Here is a 19,252-nt window from a genome sequence, read left to right on the forward strand (position 1 = left end):
CAATGGTCGGCGCGCAACGAAGCGTGTTTGGCAACTATTACGTCATAGTTGTAAAACGTCACGGAAACAGCCGAACGACCGAGAGGAACTTGAGTTCGAGGACCCGCATATTTTGTTTCACTTTTTACTCAAAAACTAAAGTGTTTAAAAATATGGCAGCCACACAGGAATTATACCTAACCAAAGTACAGTTTCTAAGGCAATTATTAAATTTGTTGAAAATTCACCTTTAAACTGGTAGGAAAGCTACGAATAGATAGAAAATTGGCTTAGTGATGGAGAGTAAGGGATGCTTATAAGCGACTACTTTTCCCACTGGGACTGTAGAATGTGGCTGGTGAGGTTTTCAAGGATCTATTTTGAAGACCTTGTTGTTCACTACTCATGTAAACAATTTGATTGACTTTAACAATACTTTACTAATTCCTTATGCTACTAAGATACTTGAGTCAGTCTTTTTTAAGTATTCATTTTTCAAATGGGAAATATTAAAAAAAAATTTATACAATTCTTGTAAATATAACTACTGAAAAATATTGTGCCATAAACATAGCACTCGCTCTACATTCTATCATGTTTTTCCACCTTGATGAAGATGACTACTGTTTCCACATGTGTTTTCATATACCAGATATATTGTATGTAGAATATAAAGGCAAAAATCAAACAAATTGTAGGAAAATTTTTCCTGCTGCTGCCCTTTTTCTGTGATAATATTTCAGCGGCCAATTTTGTTTACCATCCATTCTAAAAATACAAATACAAAACTCATCACTGAACTGAAAACCACTTCTGTATATTAGCAAAGACAGTTGTAGAAACTGATATGATCTTTACAATTCTACAGTAAATTCATTTATGGCAGGCAATTAAAAATAGTTATTTTGTATTATATAACTTCCACCACAGATCATAAACGTAAGCTTTTATTATAATGAAGCATATACTAAGAAGTGCAAAGTATGTGTCAGGATTTGAAATAAAATGGTGATCTTATTTACCCATTCTGTAAGCTTTACACGCATCTATGTTCTCAGTCATCTGGTTTTATAAACAGACCCCTAATTTTTGCTCATAGATTTAACTTTGTAATTTATCAGTCATTTAAACCTAAAACTACCATCGCTCACCAATTGAATGTAGTTCTACAGTTAGAGAGAGATTCCTGTTATGTGATCCCACTTTTAAAGACTTTTCTTGCAGAAAAATAAATTGATTTGTGACTAATACATTTCAAATTCTCCTTAGCCTAATCATCTGCACATGGTGGAAACAAAATTTGTCAGGAAAACTATTACGCATTTTATATATTCCCCTCATGTGAAACTGAAGTAAAGGAGAAGATGTGAAGAAGTTCGTGTAATTTCACATTTAGTGATATTTATTGAAGCATTAATTTACTTTTACCCTTTCAGTTATTTATAATAAATATTTTGGCTGTTTCTATCTTTCTTTATTAATAATTTTATGCCTAATGATTGGGAAATAATCAAATTATATACTTCATGAATTGATGTTAGATTCTAGACTAATCATTTTATTTACTAACAATTTTTTAAATTATTGTCTTGAAAGTAAACAACTGTAAAGGAGAACATATGATTATGGCAGCATGTCATTTTAGTTATTTTTATATATAAAAAAGTAATGGGACAACCAGCTACTAACAAATTTTCAAAACATAAAAGTTCACTAATTAATCACAATCATGACTTGAGTTGTACTTAATTTTTTTGTGTATGTTGCTTTGAATTTAAATTTTACTTCTAGTTGGCTAGAACAGCCAACGTGTTACTTTTAACACCTCATCATTGTTTATTTGTGGTTTGCTGGAAAAATTTAACACAAACTTGTATGTGTTTTGAAAAGCTCTGTTCAATTGTTAATCACTTAGAAATTATTATTACATATAGAAATTATTGTGTAAGTTACTTTTTAGAAAAATTTGCTTCAGAATACTGGCAACATCAAATTGTATACTTTGTAGATAAGTTTTTGATGTTGTGAAGTTTAGTCATATATTTTGGGTATGGAAATTTGGAAAGAACTTCCTGTAATTGCAATGAAAGGAGTATTGGTTTAATTAGTAATAGATAAATGGTTAAAATAGCTTTAAGTGTCTAGTGGTAGTAAAAATTATAATTAATATTTGTTACTGGAATATCTGAGTTAAATTAGTAAAGCCTTTTAAGAAACACTTCATGTTTTTTCTTCTTTAGAACTTAGAAGAATTAAATAAGACCATATTTACATGTTTACAGTTCTTAGTACTTTGGATGGTATTTTTTGTGTACTTTGTTTGAATGGAGGAATGTTATTGTTTGAAATCCAAACTTAAATATTAAGGGTAGTAGGTTTAAGTTTTGGAAGACATGTTCTTTGATTTTTATAAACAAGTGAAATGGTTTATGTGATGATGGTAGTTTTAATTTCTTTAGAATTTTGTTTGATAGGTTTATGGATGAGAAGAGCTTAACATTACATTTATTTTTGATTTAAGTTGATTTGTTTATTTTTACAATTAAGAGGGATGTCAGTGGGTCAAATGTTACTGTTTTTAGGACTAATTTTTTTTTCATACAGGCACTCTCAAAGTGTGTTGATAGAATTTAAAATCCATACAAACAAATACCTTGTGAAGTTCACAGATCTTATATTAAAATAATAATTTGTGACTAATATGAATATATATATATTTTTTTTTATCTATACAGGTGAAAATATTATGCATATTCTGCTTTACTAACAGAAAGAAAATGGCTACAGATACAAGAGATATTGTTAAGCAAGGATATGTCAGGATATGCAGTCACAAAATAGGAGTAAGTATGCTTACATGCTTATAATTTTAATTAAAAAAGGTATATTACTTAGCATAACAAGATTAACAATTATGCTTTTATTCCTAAAAACAGATCCAACTGTCAAAAAAATCTAAGCCATATAACAACTGACACACACAATTTCTTCCTTCTTTATTATTATAGTAAACAATTGTAGTAAAGTATTTCTAACTCATTCCATTTCCGAGATTTTATCCAAAGTATAACAAGATAACAAAAAATTAATGGCTATCAAATTAAAATGTTAGCTTTTGCTAGGTTGAGTTATTAGGGTAACTCACTGTATTCCCATAATAATGGAGTACTTTATATAACAAGCAATAACAAGTACTTTAAATTTCCCATTATGTTAAATTTTGGGTCTAGTGAATAAACTAGAATTAGTTTGTGCTTCTCAAAAAAAGAAAAAATTTACTTGATAATGACTTCTGTATAAAAATGTAGAAAACAGATGATTCTTTTTGAAGTAAAAGTATGTCAGGTACATGTGTAGAAATATGAAGAAACTTAAAACAGTCAATTCACTTGCAGATGTTTACCATGGGCATTTAAAATGCATCTAGCGCTTACTACCAAATTTTAATACATTTTTTTCTATTTAAGAAATATATGAACATAGGTTAAGATGTTCAGTGTCTATATTCAAGAAAAATTAAATTGCACTTTATCACCAAGTACTAAATTTCATGATTATGAGGAAGCATGTTCATATGCAATATTTTGTTTGCCAGAGTAAAATTAATTATGTTTTATTGTAGGTTCTATTTATGGCTCGATGATTTATTAAAATAGCTCAGTTTTAAGTGTTTCAAGTGATAGCAAGGAACTAACTGAAATGAGATATTAAGTTATGAAATGTAAAATTGATGACATTATATGACAGTCTTATATCTCATTAATGAATACTTGATAATTTATTGGACTACTAAATCTGTGCTGCTAGTGAACGTTTTGAAGATGTACACATTTATATATAAAATTATGACTGATTATATGACATTTGTTTTACATAGAAATAAACTTGGTTATGCCATTGACATTACTTGATAATGGTAAGGTAATTGCACCTTATCATAGTAATTTCTTAATAAAAGATCATATCAACCACCACAGCATCTTTCATATCCCATCTATCCTGAAGAGCCCCAATTCTTGGGAAAGAACTCATTGCTACTGGATATAACAGATATAGTGCAGTTGTCATAACATACACACTCTTTCTTTAATTTTATTCAGAAGTTACTGTTAATAATAGTTAGAATATAGGAGACTGATTATCCTCTAAATATTTTGAGCAATGTATTATACTGCAGGGTGTTTGGAAAGTCACTGTGCACTTATATATTTATTAACAGACATGTTTTAATATAGAATACAGGAGATAAATATGAATGACAATTATAAACAATGTTGACAGTGACCCCCCGTTGGCATCAATACAGGCCTGGATTCTTCATATTTTGTTTCTAAACACAGCTATCAGTTGCTGGCTTGAAATAGACTGAATAAAATATGATTACAAAACTGCACAGTGACTTTCTGAACACCCTGTATATAAGCTGTGAATTGACATTATTCTAAATTTTTTTACAGAAATTAAAGTCATTCTTTGCTGTTTCTGTTGAAAGTTAAAAATATATTTGAAAATTAGACTGACAATTATCATCCATTAGATATGGCAACGACGATGGATTGTGTTACGCCAAACTTCCAGTAAAGGTCCATGTCGTCTAGAAAAATATTTGGATGAAAAAACAGCATCTTGTGGTGGTATATTTAAAATGACAGCATTAAACACTGTTACTAAAGTCTGTCGGGTTGCCACAAGTATTAGAAAACATGCATTTTCAATCTCTTTTCAGGACTCTGCAACAAAATGTTTGTCTTGTGATTCTGGTGAGTGAAATATTAAGGAATTTTTTTTATCATAGCATTTTTCATATTTATAAAAAAAAAAATGTATGTATTCCCAAAATATTTTTTCCAGTAATATTTATTTAATTTTAATATGTTTCATGTGTTATTGGCTAACAGTTATGTTGTCATAACTGAAATTTAAAAGTATCATATTTTAACAGATTGCATTATTATGTCTGTGGCCTTGGAATATTTCCACATGATCTAGAATGCAACATTTAATAATGCACATTCAGAAAAGGTTTACTGTTTATCATGAATCAAGGTAATTATCAATTATGGGTTTTATTCAAGATTTCAGTTGTTTTTTGCACTTACATCAGAGATGGGTTTCAAGGAAAGTTGTTTAGTAATTATTTGAATATCACAATTAATTTGAGAATTTAAGTTAAGGTACTTGAAAGGCATTTTTAGGTGGGTTAAATAAACTTTTTTTTTTTAACAAACACTGAAATATAGTGCTATGCTGCAGTATGGTATCTGTTTGTCCAACTAAGGTATGGCCTGGCATGATGATTCAGGCACTGTTCTTGGAATTTCTGGATTGTGGCTTTGAATTCTGTCTTCAAACATGCTTACCCTATCAGCTATGGGGACGTTACCAACAAATAGTGGAATTAACCATGACCTTGCAAAGAGTAATCCAAGAATTGTTGGTGGGTGGTGTTGACTAGCTACCTTCCTTCTAGTCTATTACTTCTAACCTAGATGCAGATAATCTTCAAGTAGTTTTGCATGAATTCAACAAATAAATAAGTAAACAAACCTGTTTTTATCAATTTCTCATAATGTTTCCAAATTATGTTAAGGGGGGGAATATAAATTTTTGCCCTTGTTAGTTTAGGAGGAGTAATTTGGGTTTTAAGACTTTGTTTAACACTTTTTTTTTTTTTTTTTAGAAAAGATCCAATTTCTTTCTTGGGAGAGTTGACCTGTAAACATTTTAAGATATGATGTAAACACAAACTGTAGGAACACTTTTTTTTCTGTGACCATTTGAATCATACTGGTATTAGAAAAGCCACAAACATTATCACTGATTTTCATTATTTTGTGTAGGAGTAATTTTATTTCGTGATATTCAGTCAGCTACTTTGGAATGTATCATTCATAAGGAAACATCCACAAAGTTTTGAAAATTTCATAAAATTCATTAAACCTTGTAAGTTTATAAATGTACATTTTTAAACAATTATTGCAAGAAGCAAACTACTACTTAACAGTTGCATATATCAAACACACTGTGTGTAAATTGGAATAAAATTCTTATGTTTACAAATGTTAAGGATTATGTATATATTCTGCCATGAAGTATTCCTTTAATTCAGTGAAAACTTCTTTCAGAAAGCTGTATAACTCTTGACTGTAATCAAAAGTAGGAATGTACCTAGAATATATAATAAATCTGATGAAACTAATGTTTTTTTACAGCCATTTCTGCTTGCATGTTCATAGAAACACTAATTCTAAATCAAAAAGACATCTTTTTAGCTGTGATGATACAAAATTAAGAATAACATGTAATACAATATAGAATTCAGTACTTCGTGGCAACGAAATTTTAATGTTAGATTTTATCTTGAACAGGTAATGAAGGGGAATTCTCAGTACAACAAAACTACTCTGTGATTACTTTGTTTTTAGCCAGCTCGTAATTTATTAGGTAGTGGATTATTTTGAAGTAATATTTAGGATAGTGTTAATTCAGACTGTCATTAGATTTCTGGTTAAATTAGTTGGTGTGTTGCTTACATCTGTATCTGGTTACTCTTATTTGGGATATAGACAATATAGCAAATCTGTTGACTATGAATATGAAAATTATAAACTATGGAGTGAAGTAAAGTTAGTTTAAACTTTTATTTTTTATTACAGATTTTTTTACTGACCAGTGCTGCACAAGTTACAGAATTTATACAACTTACACCTGGCATGGCTTGGTAGGTTAAGCCGTTTGACTCATAATCTGAGGCTCACAGTTTCGAATCCCTGTCGCACCAAACATGCTTGCCCTTTCAGCCATGAGGGTGTTATAACGTGACAGTCAATTCCACTATTCATTGGTAAAAGAGTAGCCCAAGAGTTTGCAGTGGGTGGTGATGACTAGCTGCCTTCCTTCTTTAGCTGTTCCTGCTAAATTAGGGACATCTAGTGCAAATAGCCCTCGTGTAGCTCTGCACGAAATTCAAAAACAAATTGTGCAACTTTCCTTAATTAAAAAGGCCTCCTATGTATGCAAATAAAGTTGCAAGGTGAAAACATACTTAGCATATAATACAGGGTGTTTGGAAAGTCACTGTGCACTTATATACATATATGATTACGAAACTGCACAGTGACTTTCCAAACCACCTGTATTTTGAACTTCTGTCAAGTATTGAAAAAATTGTGGAAAATACATTGTTCAAAATTTGAAATTAATGAGATATTTAAATATGCTTCTATAGTTAATAAAAAAAACTCGTGATAATTCTGATTTTACTTCAACACCTCTTGGCTGAAAATGCATGGTACTTTAAAGTAAGATGTCACAGAAGAGACTGATAATACATGGTAATGTTTAGGAATGTTTTCCCTTGCAGAAAAGTGAGACCATTTCCTTAAAGAATGTTGAACAAATCTTGAAAGATGAGGTCTTTGAGCATCTCCTCCTAGACTTAGAATACTGCATTCAAATTGTATTTATTCCCAAGTTAAAGACCTAAATTCATTATTGTATTTTACAATATTGTTTTCAATGATTGAAATGAAAAATGTGCTGACTGATATTTTTTCTGCTGACACCTAGCAGATCTGGAAGCAGACACATGGGTGAAACTAATAGATCAAGAATGTATCTCACATCAAACAGGCCTTGTCACTAGTGAACCTGATGTTCTTAGTCCAGGAATACAGAAAGAACTTCAAGGTAAATTTATCAGATGTTACACAACTAGTTGATAATAAAATGATTTGCAAAAGCATTAGTGTATTTTCAAATATTTTTAGTATAATAAAGCTTTACTAAAGGAAACACACATCACACATTTGTTAAACCCATGTTAGTTAAAACCTCAAACTGTAAGTAGTTTAGTCTCCTTTGCTGAGGGAAATATCTTAAAAAAATGTTTTACCTTATTCTTGTTTTAATACTTTATTTAATAAGTGAGAAATTTGTTCAAATTTTGTGGAAAAATGGTGTTCAGAGACAACATATTAGTACAGGTTTGGTTTGATCCCAACCAAAATTGATATATGATGCTCCTTTTAATTGGCTGATTTTAAAGCCAGCTGATCAATCACAAAATATCTTTTTAAGCTGAAGTTATCTGAACATCTTGGAAGGGAACAAACTCCTTATAGTGCATCAAGTAGGCAGTTGATAAAGGACCAGCACAGTGGTGGAAGGCTTTAAATATTATGCTGTTTTGTCTTATTAGTGTGCACATTTTTGCTCATTTGGTTGAAATTATGGTATATACAGTGGGAATGTGTTGTCATCATCTATGTGATCAAAGAATTTCAGTGCAAACATCTTGTGCTGCTGTTTGGTTGCAGTGCCTGTACCAGCTGAAGTTTGTGGGCTACATTGAAACAATTCATGCACTTAGTCAATATGCTCATCCCTGACAGCAGGCCTTCCAGTAACACTGCCTGTTTCCAAGAACTTTTCCATCCAATTTTGGATAGTTTCAGTGGTAGTTCTTACCTGTACTGGTGTTTTAGTTATGCTCCATGACAGTTACTGACTTGGTCTCTGCAAACAAAATGATGTATTGAACCTTTTATTGCATAGTTAACGTTTTACAGGTCAACACTACTTACTGAAGTGAAAAAATATGACTATAAAAACAGTAGTTGTATTTCTTAAGTTATTCAGTTAATAAATTAGGAAATATAATTTTATACCATTATGTATTGTTATCAGTACTTTGTATTTGTGCTTTCTGTATTATTTTTTTAAATTTTGTAACAGATTTATGATGAAGCTTGTTATATAATCTTTATTTTCTAATTATATTCATTATCATGCACCAGATATTTTGTGTTGAAATATTATTTATAAATATTATTATAAGGTGTTACTTTATCTTTTTAAGTTCCAGTTTTTAGTCTCTTGAGAAAAATGAAATTTAAAATTTATAAACAAATTCAAATACATCACAAACTTTAGGCATATAGTGTAATTGGTTTTCAATGTTGCACCTTAAATGTACTTATCTATCATTCTGTCCCTATGATAGCCATTCTCTCTGTAGCTCCATTTTAGTAGCATAATTACATATTACCATTACAAAAATGAATTATACAAATTAAGAAAATAAAAATATATTCAATGAGTAGCCTGCATTCTATTTGACTTAATGAATACATTATCTTGTTTAGTATTCTGTGAGTGTTGAATAAGATTTTTTTTAAAATATTTGTCCACTGATGTCAAATGCAACAGGAGAGCTATGAAAACAATAATTCCAGTGATGCATGGTAAACTGAAGAAAATTAGAAGAAAAAACAACAGCTGTTTAATTTAAAATTAGGTATGTGAGAGAATGCTAGCACAGACACATACCTAAAACACAAAACACTTTATTATATTTCCATGAAAATTCTGGGTTTGTATTATTGCTGATACCCTCAACTCTTTGCTTTTGAAATGTGTGTTTTGAACGATTTACCAAATTATTGTTTAAAGAAATTTTTTCTGTCGTTTAGTTACTCAGTTTGATTTAATTTTAAAAGTGCTTAAAATCTGTACGTATTTTAAAAGTGTAACAAATCTCCCTCTGTCTGATACAGAACAGTTCCATGTATACCTCATGCCTAATCCTAAGCTTGATGTGTTTGGCGAATGCTTACTTCAAGTAACTCACGAGAATATCTACTTGTGGGATGCAACCAATCCTCGTATTAAACTTGTAATGTGGCCTCTAACTGCTCTTAGGCGATATGGAAGTGACCCTACAAAATTTACCTTTGAAGCTGGAAGGTAAGTGGCTGTATAAAACCAAAAGGTTGTTAATCTTAAAAACACTTTGTCATTTTAAAATACCTATGGTTAGATTTATTTTGGTCACTCTGTTGTTACACAAATGATTGATTCTTAACATAATACTTACCATGAAACTGTAGCAATATTTCATAATTTAAATGGTGCACATCTAATTGTAGTGGCTTGAAATCAATTGAATTCCAACAGTATTGTAACTTCGAATAAGCAATGTAGCCAGAAATATACACAGAAGTATTAAAAAATTAAATTTGACAACTACTAGTTAGGAACCAATCTTGCTGGATTAGCAATGTGCTTTGAAAACTACAGAAAATAGCAGAAATGCTTATATTAAAAGCTTTAATTAAATGAACTTTAAAGTTGTACTAGAAATATCAAGTTTAGCATCAGAAAAGAAACTCAGTATCTGTTACTTTATCCTGATGGATGAAAGCCCACTTTCAAAACATTCAAGCTAATTGGATTTTTCTGATGCTCATTTTTTGGAATTTCATGAATTAGTTTGTTAAAAAATATGTTATAAGGAAAGTTAACATTTTCTTAAATCGAAAATGTATTTCTAATAATACCTCCTCTCACACTACAGCTGTTACTCAACTGTTAGGGGTTCCTTCCTTTGCTCCTCTAAACATTGGGCTGATTTTTTTTTTCTCACTTATACCTGTAATTTATTCCACATTTAATTATTTTTAGTGATCTGTCTTGTAACACTCTCCACCTCTGTCAGTATTCCCTCTACCCTTGTACTGTTTATAATTATTACTTTCAGATAATATTATTACTTTTTCAAGACTGACCCAACATGCAGTCTAATATTATTACTTTTTCAAGACTGACCCAACATGCAGTCTCTAACAACGGATCTTAGTGGGGAGGAAGGGCAGGAGAGTGTGAGAAGTAATTATTGCTGAAAAAAAATTTCAATTTAATAAAATTTTTACCTTCTGAAGCATACTTACATGCTACAGCTAAAATCCTAGGTTGATAAAGTGGAAGGACTAGTACAGATTGCATTTGCATAGATTGTGGGCATACTATAAAAAGATTAGCACCCTATTGGGGAATATGCACTATATCAAGAACAGGTATTCCTTTCATCCAGAACCTAATTCATGCACTGCAGGTGGAATTTCACATAATCTGTCATCACTACTGACCATGGCCAACCAGGTAGCTAAGGGTCTACTGCTGGGAGTTGAAATTGTAGGGCTGTGGTCCTTAAATCCAATGTTAGTGACTAGGGCATGTATATTTGTGAGTGGATATGACCCTTTAGGTAAAGACTGATGCATTCAGAGCTACAGGAATCAAAATGAAAAGGTAAACAATATCAAAGTGAACAAATCCTTTCCTTAACCTGCTGACATCTGAAAGGCAACAGTCCAAACTCTCATGGGATCCTGTATGCCATACCTAACTTGGGGAAACAGAACTCATCCTATCTGGAATTGTGAACACTCGTGTGGGCAATGTAAATTCCACTTGTCCCCAGAATTATGGCGAGGATGTGGAACAAACTGTACTTAACCAAGGACCCAGGATGGGATCACTCTGCATATGAAATTATGAGAAGACAATGGACCTTTTTTTATGAACAAGATACTGAACCAATATTGATCAAAAGGAAGGGCTACTCTCAACTTGCTGGATAGCAAAGTGTTAAATCTGATCCAGCATTATGAGTAGGCTCCTCTTAGGCTATTTCTCTCATGCAAACACCTGGGGGAAAAAAAAACATCCAGAGTCCCAGGCAGGAAGGCCTGCAACTTCATCCCCTTGTTCAAAAGTAGAGGAAGCTCAGTCAAACACTGGAGGAATAAATTCTGTTAGTCATCCCAGTGACTAGAATCTGGGTGTGGTAAGGACTTCCTAGTGCCAATAGTAGATTATGGGGGAGGGAGAGGTAATATATATTGGGGAGACCTCAGGAACAATGCTCTGGAAACAGTGCCATAGGTGAACCAACTTTCCTAAATTATTTTAAAAACAAACCAACCCAGCTTTATTCAATTTAGTGATTAACAAGATCCCCTTATGCTTTACTCATGATAGTCCATGAGCAGTGGTCCAACATAGTACAGTAATATAACCCAGCCTACCTCTAGGTGTTTTTTGGAACAAATCATTTTTACAGAATCTGCTACAACCAAGATAAATTATGTTAATGGATGCTAGTGTGGAATTGATTTGATAAAAGCACACTTACCTGGGCAATACTCTTCACAGACTGGGATTCTGTGAAAAAGAGGTAAGAAACCCTGCAAAGTAAATAAGAGACAGTATTAGTAATGAGGCAAATCATACCTCCTTATAATCTAGTAGATGTAGTAAGATAGCTACTGAGAATAGGTGAAAACCCTCAGAAGATTCTGCCATATCATGTTAATAATGTTAGATAAAAGTCTTGGGGAGGTCCACATACTAGCCCATGCAATGTCCTACAGTGAGCAATTCAACTGGGCCATGTGGACATAGAAGTATGACAAATCTGATGAGATGTGATTTACAGAAGTCTCTTCACTTCCAAAGAGAGTCCAGAGTAAGCTTTATGGATTACTTTGTGTCCCATTTAGACAAAGTAACTGAGAATAAATCCTAGGAAATTGAAGGATCCCAGTGAATAAAAGGTTGATGTATAATGCCTTTAAAAGCATTATTGTGGGCAGCATAACATTTCAAGATCCTCACTGGACATAACAATTGATCAGTCATAGAGGAAAAAATACTCATAAGATTAATCAGTCAAAAAATTATCCCCTTCCTTGGCTGCCAGTTTCTTGGGTAAAAAGAATCTGTCTGGGTACAGGAGGACATAAATAGAATGATAAAACATCTTCTATGCACAAGCAGTACAAACAACCCTGACTGGCAATGTCTACATCTCAGGTCAGTTGCAAAAAATACATATATGCTTTTAGGGAAATATGACACATGGTACATGATAGGCTTAAACTGATATTGAGAAAGAGCATATAATACCACCTTAATATCCCAGTCATGTAACTGAAATGATCATTCAAGATGAAGGACACAAAATAATTTTAGGAGGAGGCTGGAGACTCAAGTAATTTTTTTGTCTATTCAAGTATCTTAGGGTAATTCATAGTGCTGCCTTATATAAGGTGATTGTGGGATAATGAGATGAAAAACCCTTGTTAAAGAGCTAGGTGAAAAAATAGTTATGGTTGGCATTGCTGAACAAAGTAAGTTTAACATTCTTGCAATATGCCATTGTCTATATGTGTATTTATTTCTGTTGATAAAATCCATCATAGAATCATGCAAAGGCTGTGCCAGTACCATGTGAAGGATTGCATAATCCCTATGCATGAAACTTGAGCTTCAGGATGGTTGGATGTATGGTGTTGAATTGTGGCTGTCTCAATACAGATGGTCAGTAAGAAACTGTGAGAGGTGGTAAGATGTGAGCCAGTTTAGTGCTACCGACAGAACCTAATAAAGGGTGTAATGAATCGTAGCGAGTATTCTGGGTAAAATATGAATCAATGGGAAGGCAGAGAAATGTAATCTTGCCCTGTCTTAACTGCAAACATCTGTTACTAAAGCCTGAGTGTGAGTTATCAAAGACCAAACTGCCTGTAGTAGTGATCCAATGAGTGGCAAATGCATTAATCATTGGTGTACCAAGTAGAGAGCAAATCCAACAGAAAACTTCATGATGCAGCATCCATGCTGATGTGAGAATCCAGTTGGGTCAAGACAATATGTGCTACCAAACTTATTGCCCTAGGAACATGGCAAATTTAAGGGATGATATGCTGGGAATGAGTCCAGTGAAAAAAAATCCAAAGTTTGAAAACAAAGAAATCTGCACCGAGTACTCCTTGACAGGAAATGTAAGACACTACCATGGAATTGTCAATGTGAAGCATGACTATTTTCCATCTCAATAAGTTCACACCTTGAGACATTGCCCTTTGAACAGTAAGTTGTTCAAAACACATTGGTGTGTGGAGAAGCCTCATTGTCTGTCCATAGGCCCTGAAATTCCTGACCATTGAGATATGTTCCCCATCCCTGAAGTGAGGCATCCATAAAAAATAGATCTATGCAACCAATGGATCATGAATAGCAATCCACTAGGTTCCAAAGTCTCATTATTTAGGATCATAATCTTTGATCTTGAGTTGTGGGTAGATTGGAACAATACTAAAATAACTGTTCCTCTACCACCACCTCAGCAATAGAGGGATTTGAATAATGCCTACATCTTTAGAAGAGAAAAAGACATAGTCAAACTGCCTGTTCTATAACTTGGAGCCAGATGGGAGTCAGCTGAGCCATACTGAAATATTTGTTAAATATTTGATGATACACTGTGCTGGAGGGAGGATAGGTTTCTCATCTCTTGTATTAAAGCCTGCCACTGTTGCTTCTGAAAGTATATTCGGGTGTAACCAGTAACCAGTTCTCTGTGTGATAGTGTGTGCATAGGCCTAGGGAATAGAGATAATGAGAAAACGCTTGTACGATTTGACAGAACACATGGTGCCAATGGTAGTCCAAAAGGCAGAATCCTAAACTGCAGCACCTGATCCTTGTGTACAAAATGCAAACAGTGGTGGAATGACTTTGCTTTAGGAATGTGCAGACAGGCATCAGCAACATGGGAGTTTGTCATTCATGATCCTGGCAAATTTCAATACAGAGTAAAGTATGCTTCCATTCTAAACCATAAGAATCTCAGAATTGATTTAGATAAGCAAGATTCATGACCAGACACCAATCTTCTATTTTTTTTGGCACATAGAACTAGGATGATTCTCTCCACTGTTCTCTTGACCATCAAATCTGACTGATCCTAATGAAAGGACCCATAGTATTTGTGTATCCAAGGTAAAAGTTTTTACATGTCCAGAAATTATTGGAGCTGAACTTCCACAGACCCCAAAGGCATACAGTAGTTATCTTCTCTGCTGATAGCATTCCAACCAAGCAGAGGAACCTTATGGATATGGATGGAATCTATTCTGGGTAACAATGGACCCAAGAGGCTGATGTCAGCAGTTTGGAACACTCAAATAGGAGCAGAACTGTAACCCCTTGTAGGAGTTAAGAAAAGATGAAAAGCCAACATTGACAGGGATGAATAGAGATGGGTAACATCAAAGGCTTTGAAATGGCTACAAATATCAAAAGTCGAAGAAAGAAGAGCCCTCACTTAACTCCTGGAAAGCAGCAGTCAGTATATGAACACACTCCAACAGTGAATTTCAAACCAAAAAATCCCAACAACATATACCAGCCAAGAAACAAGGGAAAGTGCAGAAGCTGACAATCAAACCAAAGTAGATGCTAACAATGGTCCCTACTCATCATGAAATTGATGTAGTATTTGCTGAGAAGCTTGCAAAAAAAGGTGGAGGGATAATAAATATCTTAGCAGAGTAGCTAGAACCAAATGAATCCTAGAAAATTGTGATCTATTCAGGTTGACTGCAGACTCCATTCTGGAATTCCACATTCCAAGAGTGAGTCTAATCTTTGAGAGGCCAAATATGCATCAATCTAGTGGTGGTAGGGTAAAGCATGTTGTTCTGACAAATGTTATGAATAAGGCATAACTGTCCCTTCATGTAACTTAGTAGTAAGCTCCCTGCATGAGCTACAGCATTAGGGGATCTTGGGAAAACTAATTCTTCCCTCTCAGACCTTTCTTCTAAGGCACAGACTCAAAACCAGCTGGGGAAAGACCCAAAACATCGTGTACTTGATTTTACCAACTGAAGAAAGGGAGCCAGAGGCAGCTGATCTAAATTGGCCTCATGAGATACTAACAAAATAAAGGAAAGCATTGGAAAAACAGAATCTAAATTATCTTGTGAATATCCAGGTTTGCCTGCAAGAGCAACCTTGGAACCAAAGATATTTATCAATCTCACAAAGAATAAGGTCACAAGACAGCCTCAACTGAGAATGATCCTTCCCCAAGAATGCTGAGTAATGCTAGATATCGGAGGTAGGATAGGATAGATCTAACTTGCCTTTTATGCCACAAATGGTAATCTGGGAATTCATGCCAAATATACTGGCTTGTTAACTGAAAGAAAAAATATTTAAGAGAAACCTGTTAATCATTGCTTTGTCAAGAAAAAGTTATATATTATTTGAATGAAGTACTTATGCATAAAACAGTGCCAGGACAGAAGTTGCATTGACATAGGCAGAAAGTGTCACAAGACAGACATGACCAAGGGTAATTAAGTGGAAAATAAAAGACTGGAGCAAGTGATAAAAAATCAGGTCACTGCTTAAATGGGCAAAGGAAGAAATCCCTAGCAGTTGAGTAATAGCTGTAGTGTAAGGAGAGGCAAGTATGTTTTGGAATTTTGACTCTGCAAAAGTTACCAGAATATATATTTTTTTCACTTTCTGATGATGATGATATAAAGTTCAATATAATATTAAATTTAAGAAAACTGTGTATACCTTATACTGATTTACCAATTCTCAGGCACTGCAGTACAGGGGAGGGGTTGTTTGGTTTTTATACCCTGGAAGGAGAGAAAATTTATTGTAAAGTTCATCAGGCAACTTTAGCCATAGCTAGAGCTCATTACAAAGTGAAAAAACAAACAGAAAAGTCTTCTGCTTCTGACAGGGTATGTATTCCTTTTGTTTAAAACATGTTTAATAAGATCTTTGCTACTTTGGAAGAGTAAAATTCTTTGTCATCTCAAAAAAATTTTGTGAATTTGAAGCAAATTTTATCTTCCATTCTTTTCTGAAACTACCTACATGGATGAATTTGGAATCAGTAGTAAAAGATCCATATACATAGATATAAAGCTACATATATTGATTAAATATTAATGTACTTGTGAAACTGAAAACAAGTGTACCAACTTTTTAGTAGAAAGATTAAATATTGAATATAACATTTCCCTTACTAAGTCAATATAGGGGTATTACATCTTGAATTATTTTAACATTAATTAACCTGACTTTGAAGACTAGTAGCTTATGAAATATTTGATGTTGCATAATATTTTCATATAATTAAAAAAGTCATATAGTATATAAATATTTACCTTTATTTTTAATAATCATTGGTAAAAAGAGAATTTTGAACTCACAGGGTCAGTTAAAATGATACAGACAACAATATATAGATGTTTAATGATAACCTATTTTGAATTACAAATTTGTTTTTCATGATTGTAATTCACAGGAACCATTACCTATAAAAAATGCAACGGTGTCTCATACTACAGTTGCCATGGTTAATTCTTGTGAAGATTTGTTCTCACTTCCTGTAAATAGTCAAACAGAATCTTCAGAGGATAAGGACATTGCAGTGGCATGTGTTCCTTTGGCAAAAGCACAAGAAACTAAAAATGGTCATAAAAGTCTCTGGAGGAACATCTAGTTTGGAGTTCTTTCTTTTTCTACCACCTTTTAGTGTCATCTTCACTCACATTTGTTATATTACACTATAGATTGACAAGATTAATAAGACTGAACAGTATGTGAAAACAAATGGTTAACTAGACTGGTGTTCTTTGATAACCTTGTGAGGTTTCAAAGTTGTATTTCTAATTCTTGATATTACTGCAGTTACATGGACTCGAATATCAAGTTAGAAATGGCTACTTTCTGTAAATCCAGGCAATTTTGTATATGTTTGTATCTTTCAAATTATTCATAAGTGTATGGGAAGATGTAAAATTGAATAAATGGTGTTTTTGAGTTAATGAAAAATATTAATGTATTAAAGAAGTATATAATTTCTTTCATGAAAAGGACCCATGTTTTATATGTACTGTCACAATTAAGAAGAAAAAAAAGGCTTTGAATTTAGTATTTGTTTTAATGGCAAGTTGCTATTTAATATTGTAAACAGAGTAAAACAAGAATATTTTACTTGTGGCAATTGAATTGTCATTTTATTTACCATATATGGAAATTACATTTTCTGAAAATCAGTTATTCTGCCTTTGCTATAGAAAAGTAGCCTAGATTCCAACATTTTTCAATGAAATGCATCTTTTTATTCCTGGTACCTTGAAAATGGGGAAAAATATTCAAACCACAAATTTCAGATGTGCTTATTTTATAAACATTAATATAGGCCATGTCATGTAGATCTTTCTGAAATAAAAATGTTGCAAATATTTTATATTTATGGCAAAGTTACTAAGACTATCTACAGCTCTCCCAAATTTTGAACTACTGACCAGAGGAAATGCATCTAGTTGGCAGCACGTTTACTCTCCATGATAAGGGATTAACTTAACACTTAAAGTGGGACGGAGGACATTTTTTAGTGTCTTACAAATTCAAATGAGGTTCACTAATTTCCAAAATCCAGGGCTCTACCCGAGGATCAATTGGTGCCTCAAAGTCACAAGATTCCATTTTAACCCTGACATCAGTAGCAGTTCTAACTTCATTTATTAACAAGTTACATTCTTAACTTGCTTTTAGATCAACATATAAGGTTATTTTTTGTAACTATAAATACATTTTTAACACAATATTTGGCTTTTATTTAATCTAAACCATGTGTATAGTCCTATAGATATGATATATGAAGAAACTAATTCACTACGAGATACAAATGCTGAGAAATATAATATATTGTTTACCATCATCTACTAAAGAGTATGGGTTTCAACTAAGATCTCTGTAAAATAACAGCAAGTAATGGAAATGTTACATGACTCTAATATCAGTGACAGTGTGTAAACAAGTTTATTTAATCTACTAAATTCTTTAAAACATGTTCACTCTATGTTCACAGGTGCCTGAATGTTGTTTGTTTTCAGTTACTGCATTTGGTAATGCTTTAACATCTTTTATTATTTTCACTAATTCTGATCTTAAGTAGCATTAGATCATGGAATCTTTGTTTTTAATGCTAATTACAAAGAAAGTTATGATACAAAATTTGGTTGTTCTTGATAACAAAATCTTAACGAAACAGTGAAACTTGCTTTATCAATGTTTATATTGTAGTCAGGGCAAGGAATGGTAACTTTGTTTTGTTTTTAAATCTAACCATACTCTAAAATCATCACACTTACTATTTGTTTCCTTAACTGTAGTTTATATTATTACTTAATCAATAACTAAACTTAACAATACAATAAAAAAAAAAACTCAAAATTCTCTTTCATACATTGTTCCAATTTTGGTTCATTTCCCAATATAATTTGTATAAAATTATAGTCTGAATTGACCCATATAAATCAGACTTGTACTTGTGTATAAACTTAATATATTTTTTGTACAAAATAATTACAAATTATACAAGTTTAATATTGCTGAATAATAAAAAGTTGCGTGATAGCAGTGTTGAAGTTAATTATTTTCACTTCTTTTCACAATTTTTGTTGGTTAAAAAAAAACAAAAAACAAGCATACTAAATTTTATTATTGAAATATGTAAGAATCAAGGAAATCTTAGAAGAGTTAAACTGCATTTAGAAATAATCATAAAATACTTCTATTACTTGAAACATGTACTCCAACACAGTCT

At 32.5% G+C, this 19,252-nt stretch overlaps 1 protein-coding gene across 4 annotated transcripts; it reads left to right on the forward strand.

The window, feature by feature from the left end:
* The first annotated feature begins 778 nt into the window (after positions 1–778).
* LOC143256827 (docking protein 5-like) lies at positions 779–19,051 on the forward strand. Of its 4 annotated transcripts, none has more exons than XM_076514556.1 (7): positions 779–918; positions 2,715–2,822; positions 4,517–4,739; positions 7,549–7,668; positions 9,537–9,726; positions 16,226–16,373; positions 16,943–19,051. In XM_076514556.1, exons 2-7 carry the CDS (start codon positions 2,757–2,759, stop codon positions 17,138–17,140), a joined length of 945 nt encoding a protein of 314 aa, XP_076370671.1. In that variant the 5' UTR covers positions 779–918; positions 2,715–2,756; the 3' UTR covers positions 17,141–19,051. The 4 variants fall into 4 exon arrangements, with proteins under 4 accessions (XP_076370671.1, XP_076370669.1, XP_076370670.1 ...); XM_076514554.1 differs by lacking the exon at positions 779–918 and adding an exon at positions 982–1,359; XM_076514555.1 differs by lacking the exon at positions 779–918 and adding an exon at positions 982–1,353.
* The last annotated feature ends 201 nt before the right edge of the window (positions 19,052–19,252 follow it).

The sequence above is a fragment of the Tachypleus tridentatus genome, chromosome 7, assembly GCF_004210375.1.
Source record: "Tachypleus tridentatus isolate NWPU-2018 chromosome 7, ASM421037v1, whole genome shotgun sequence".
In the NCBI taxonomy this organism is placed as follows: Eukaryota; Metazoa; Arthropoda; class Merostomata; order Xiphosura; family Limulidae; genus Tachypleus; species Tachypleus tridentatus.

Coding starts and splice junctions, on each gene's coding strand:
- LOC143256827 (XM_076514556.1), top strand. CDS start 2,757: ATGGCTACAGATACAAGAGATATTGTTAAGCAAGGATATGTCAGGATA. Junction 2,823..4,516: donor TATGCAGTCACAAAATAGGA/GTAAGTATGCTT, acceptor ATCATCCATTAG/ATATGGCAACGACGATGGAT. Junction 4,740..7,548: donor ATGTTTGTCTTGTGATTCTG/GTGAGTGAAATA, acceptor GCTGACACCTAG/CAGATCTGGAAGCAGACACA.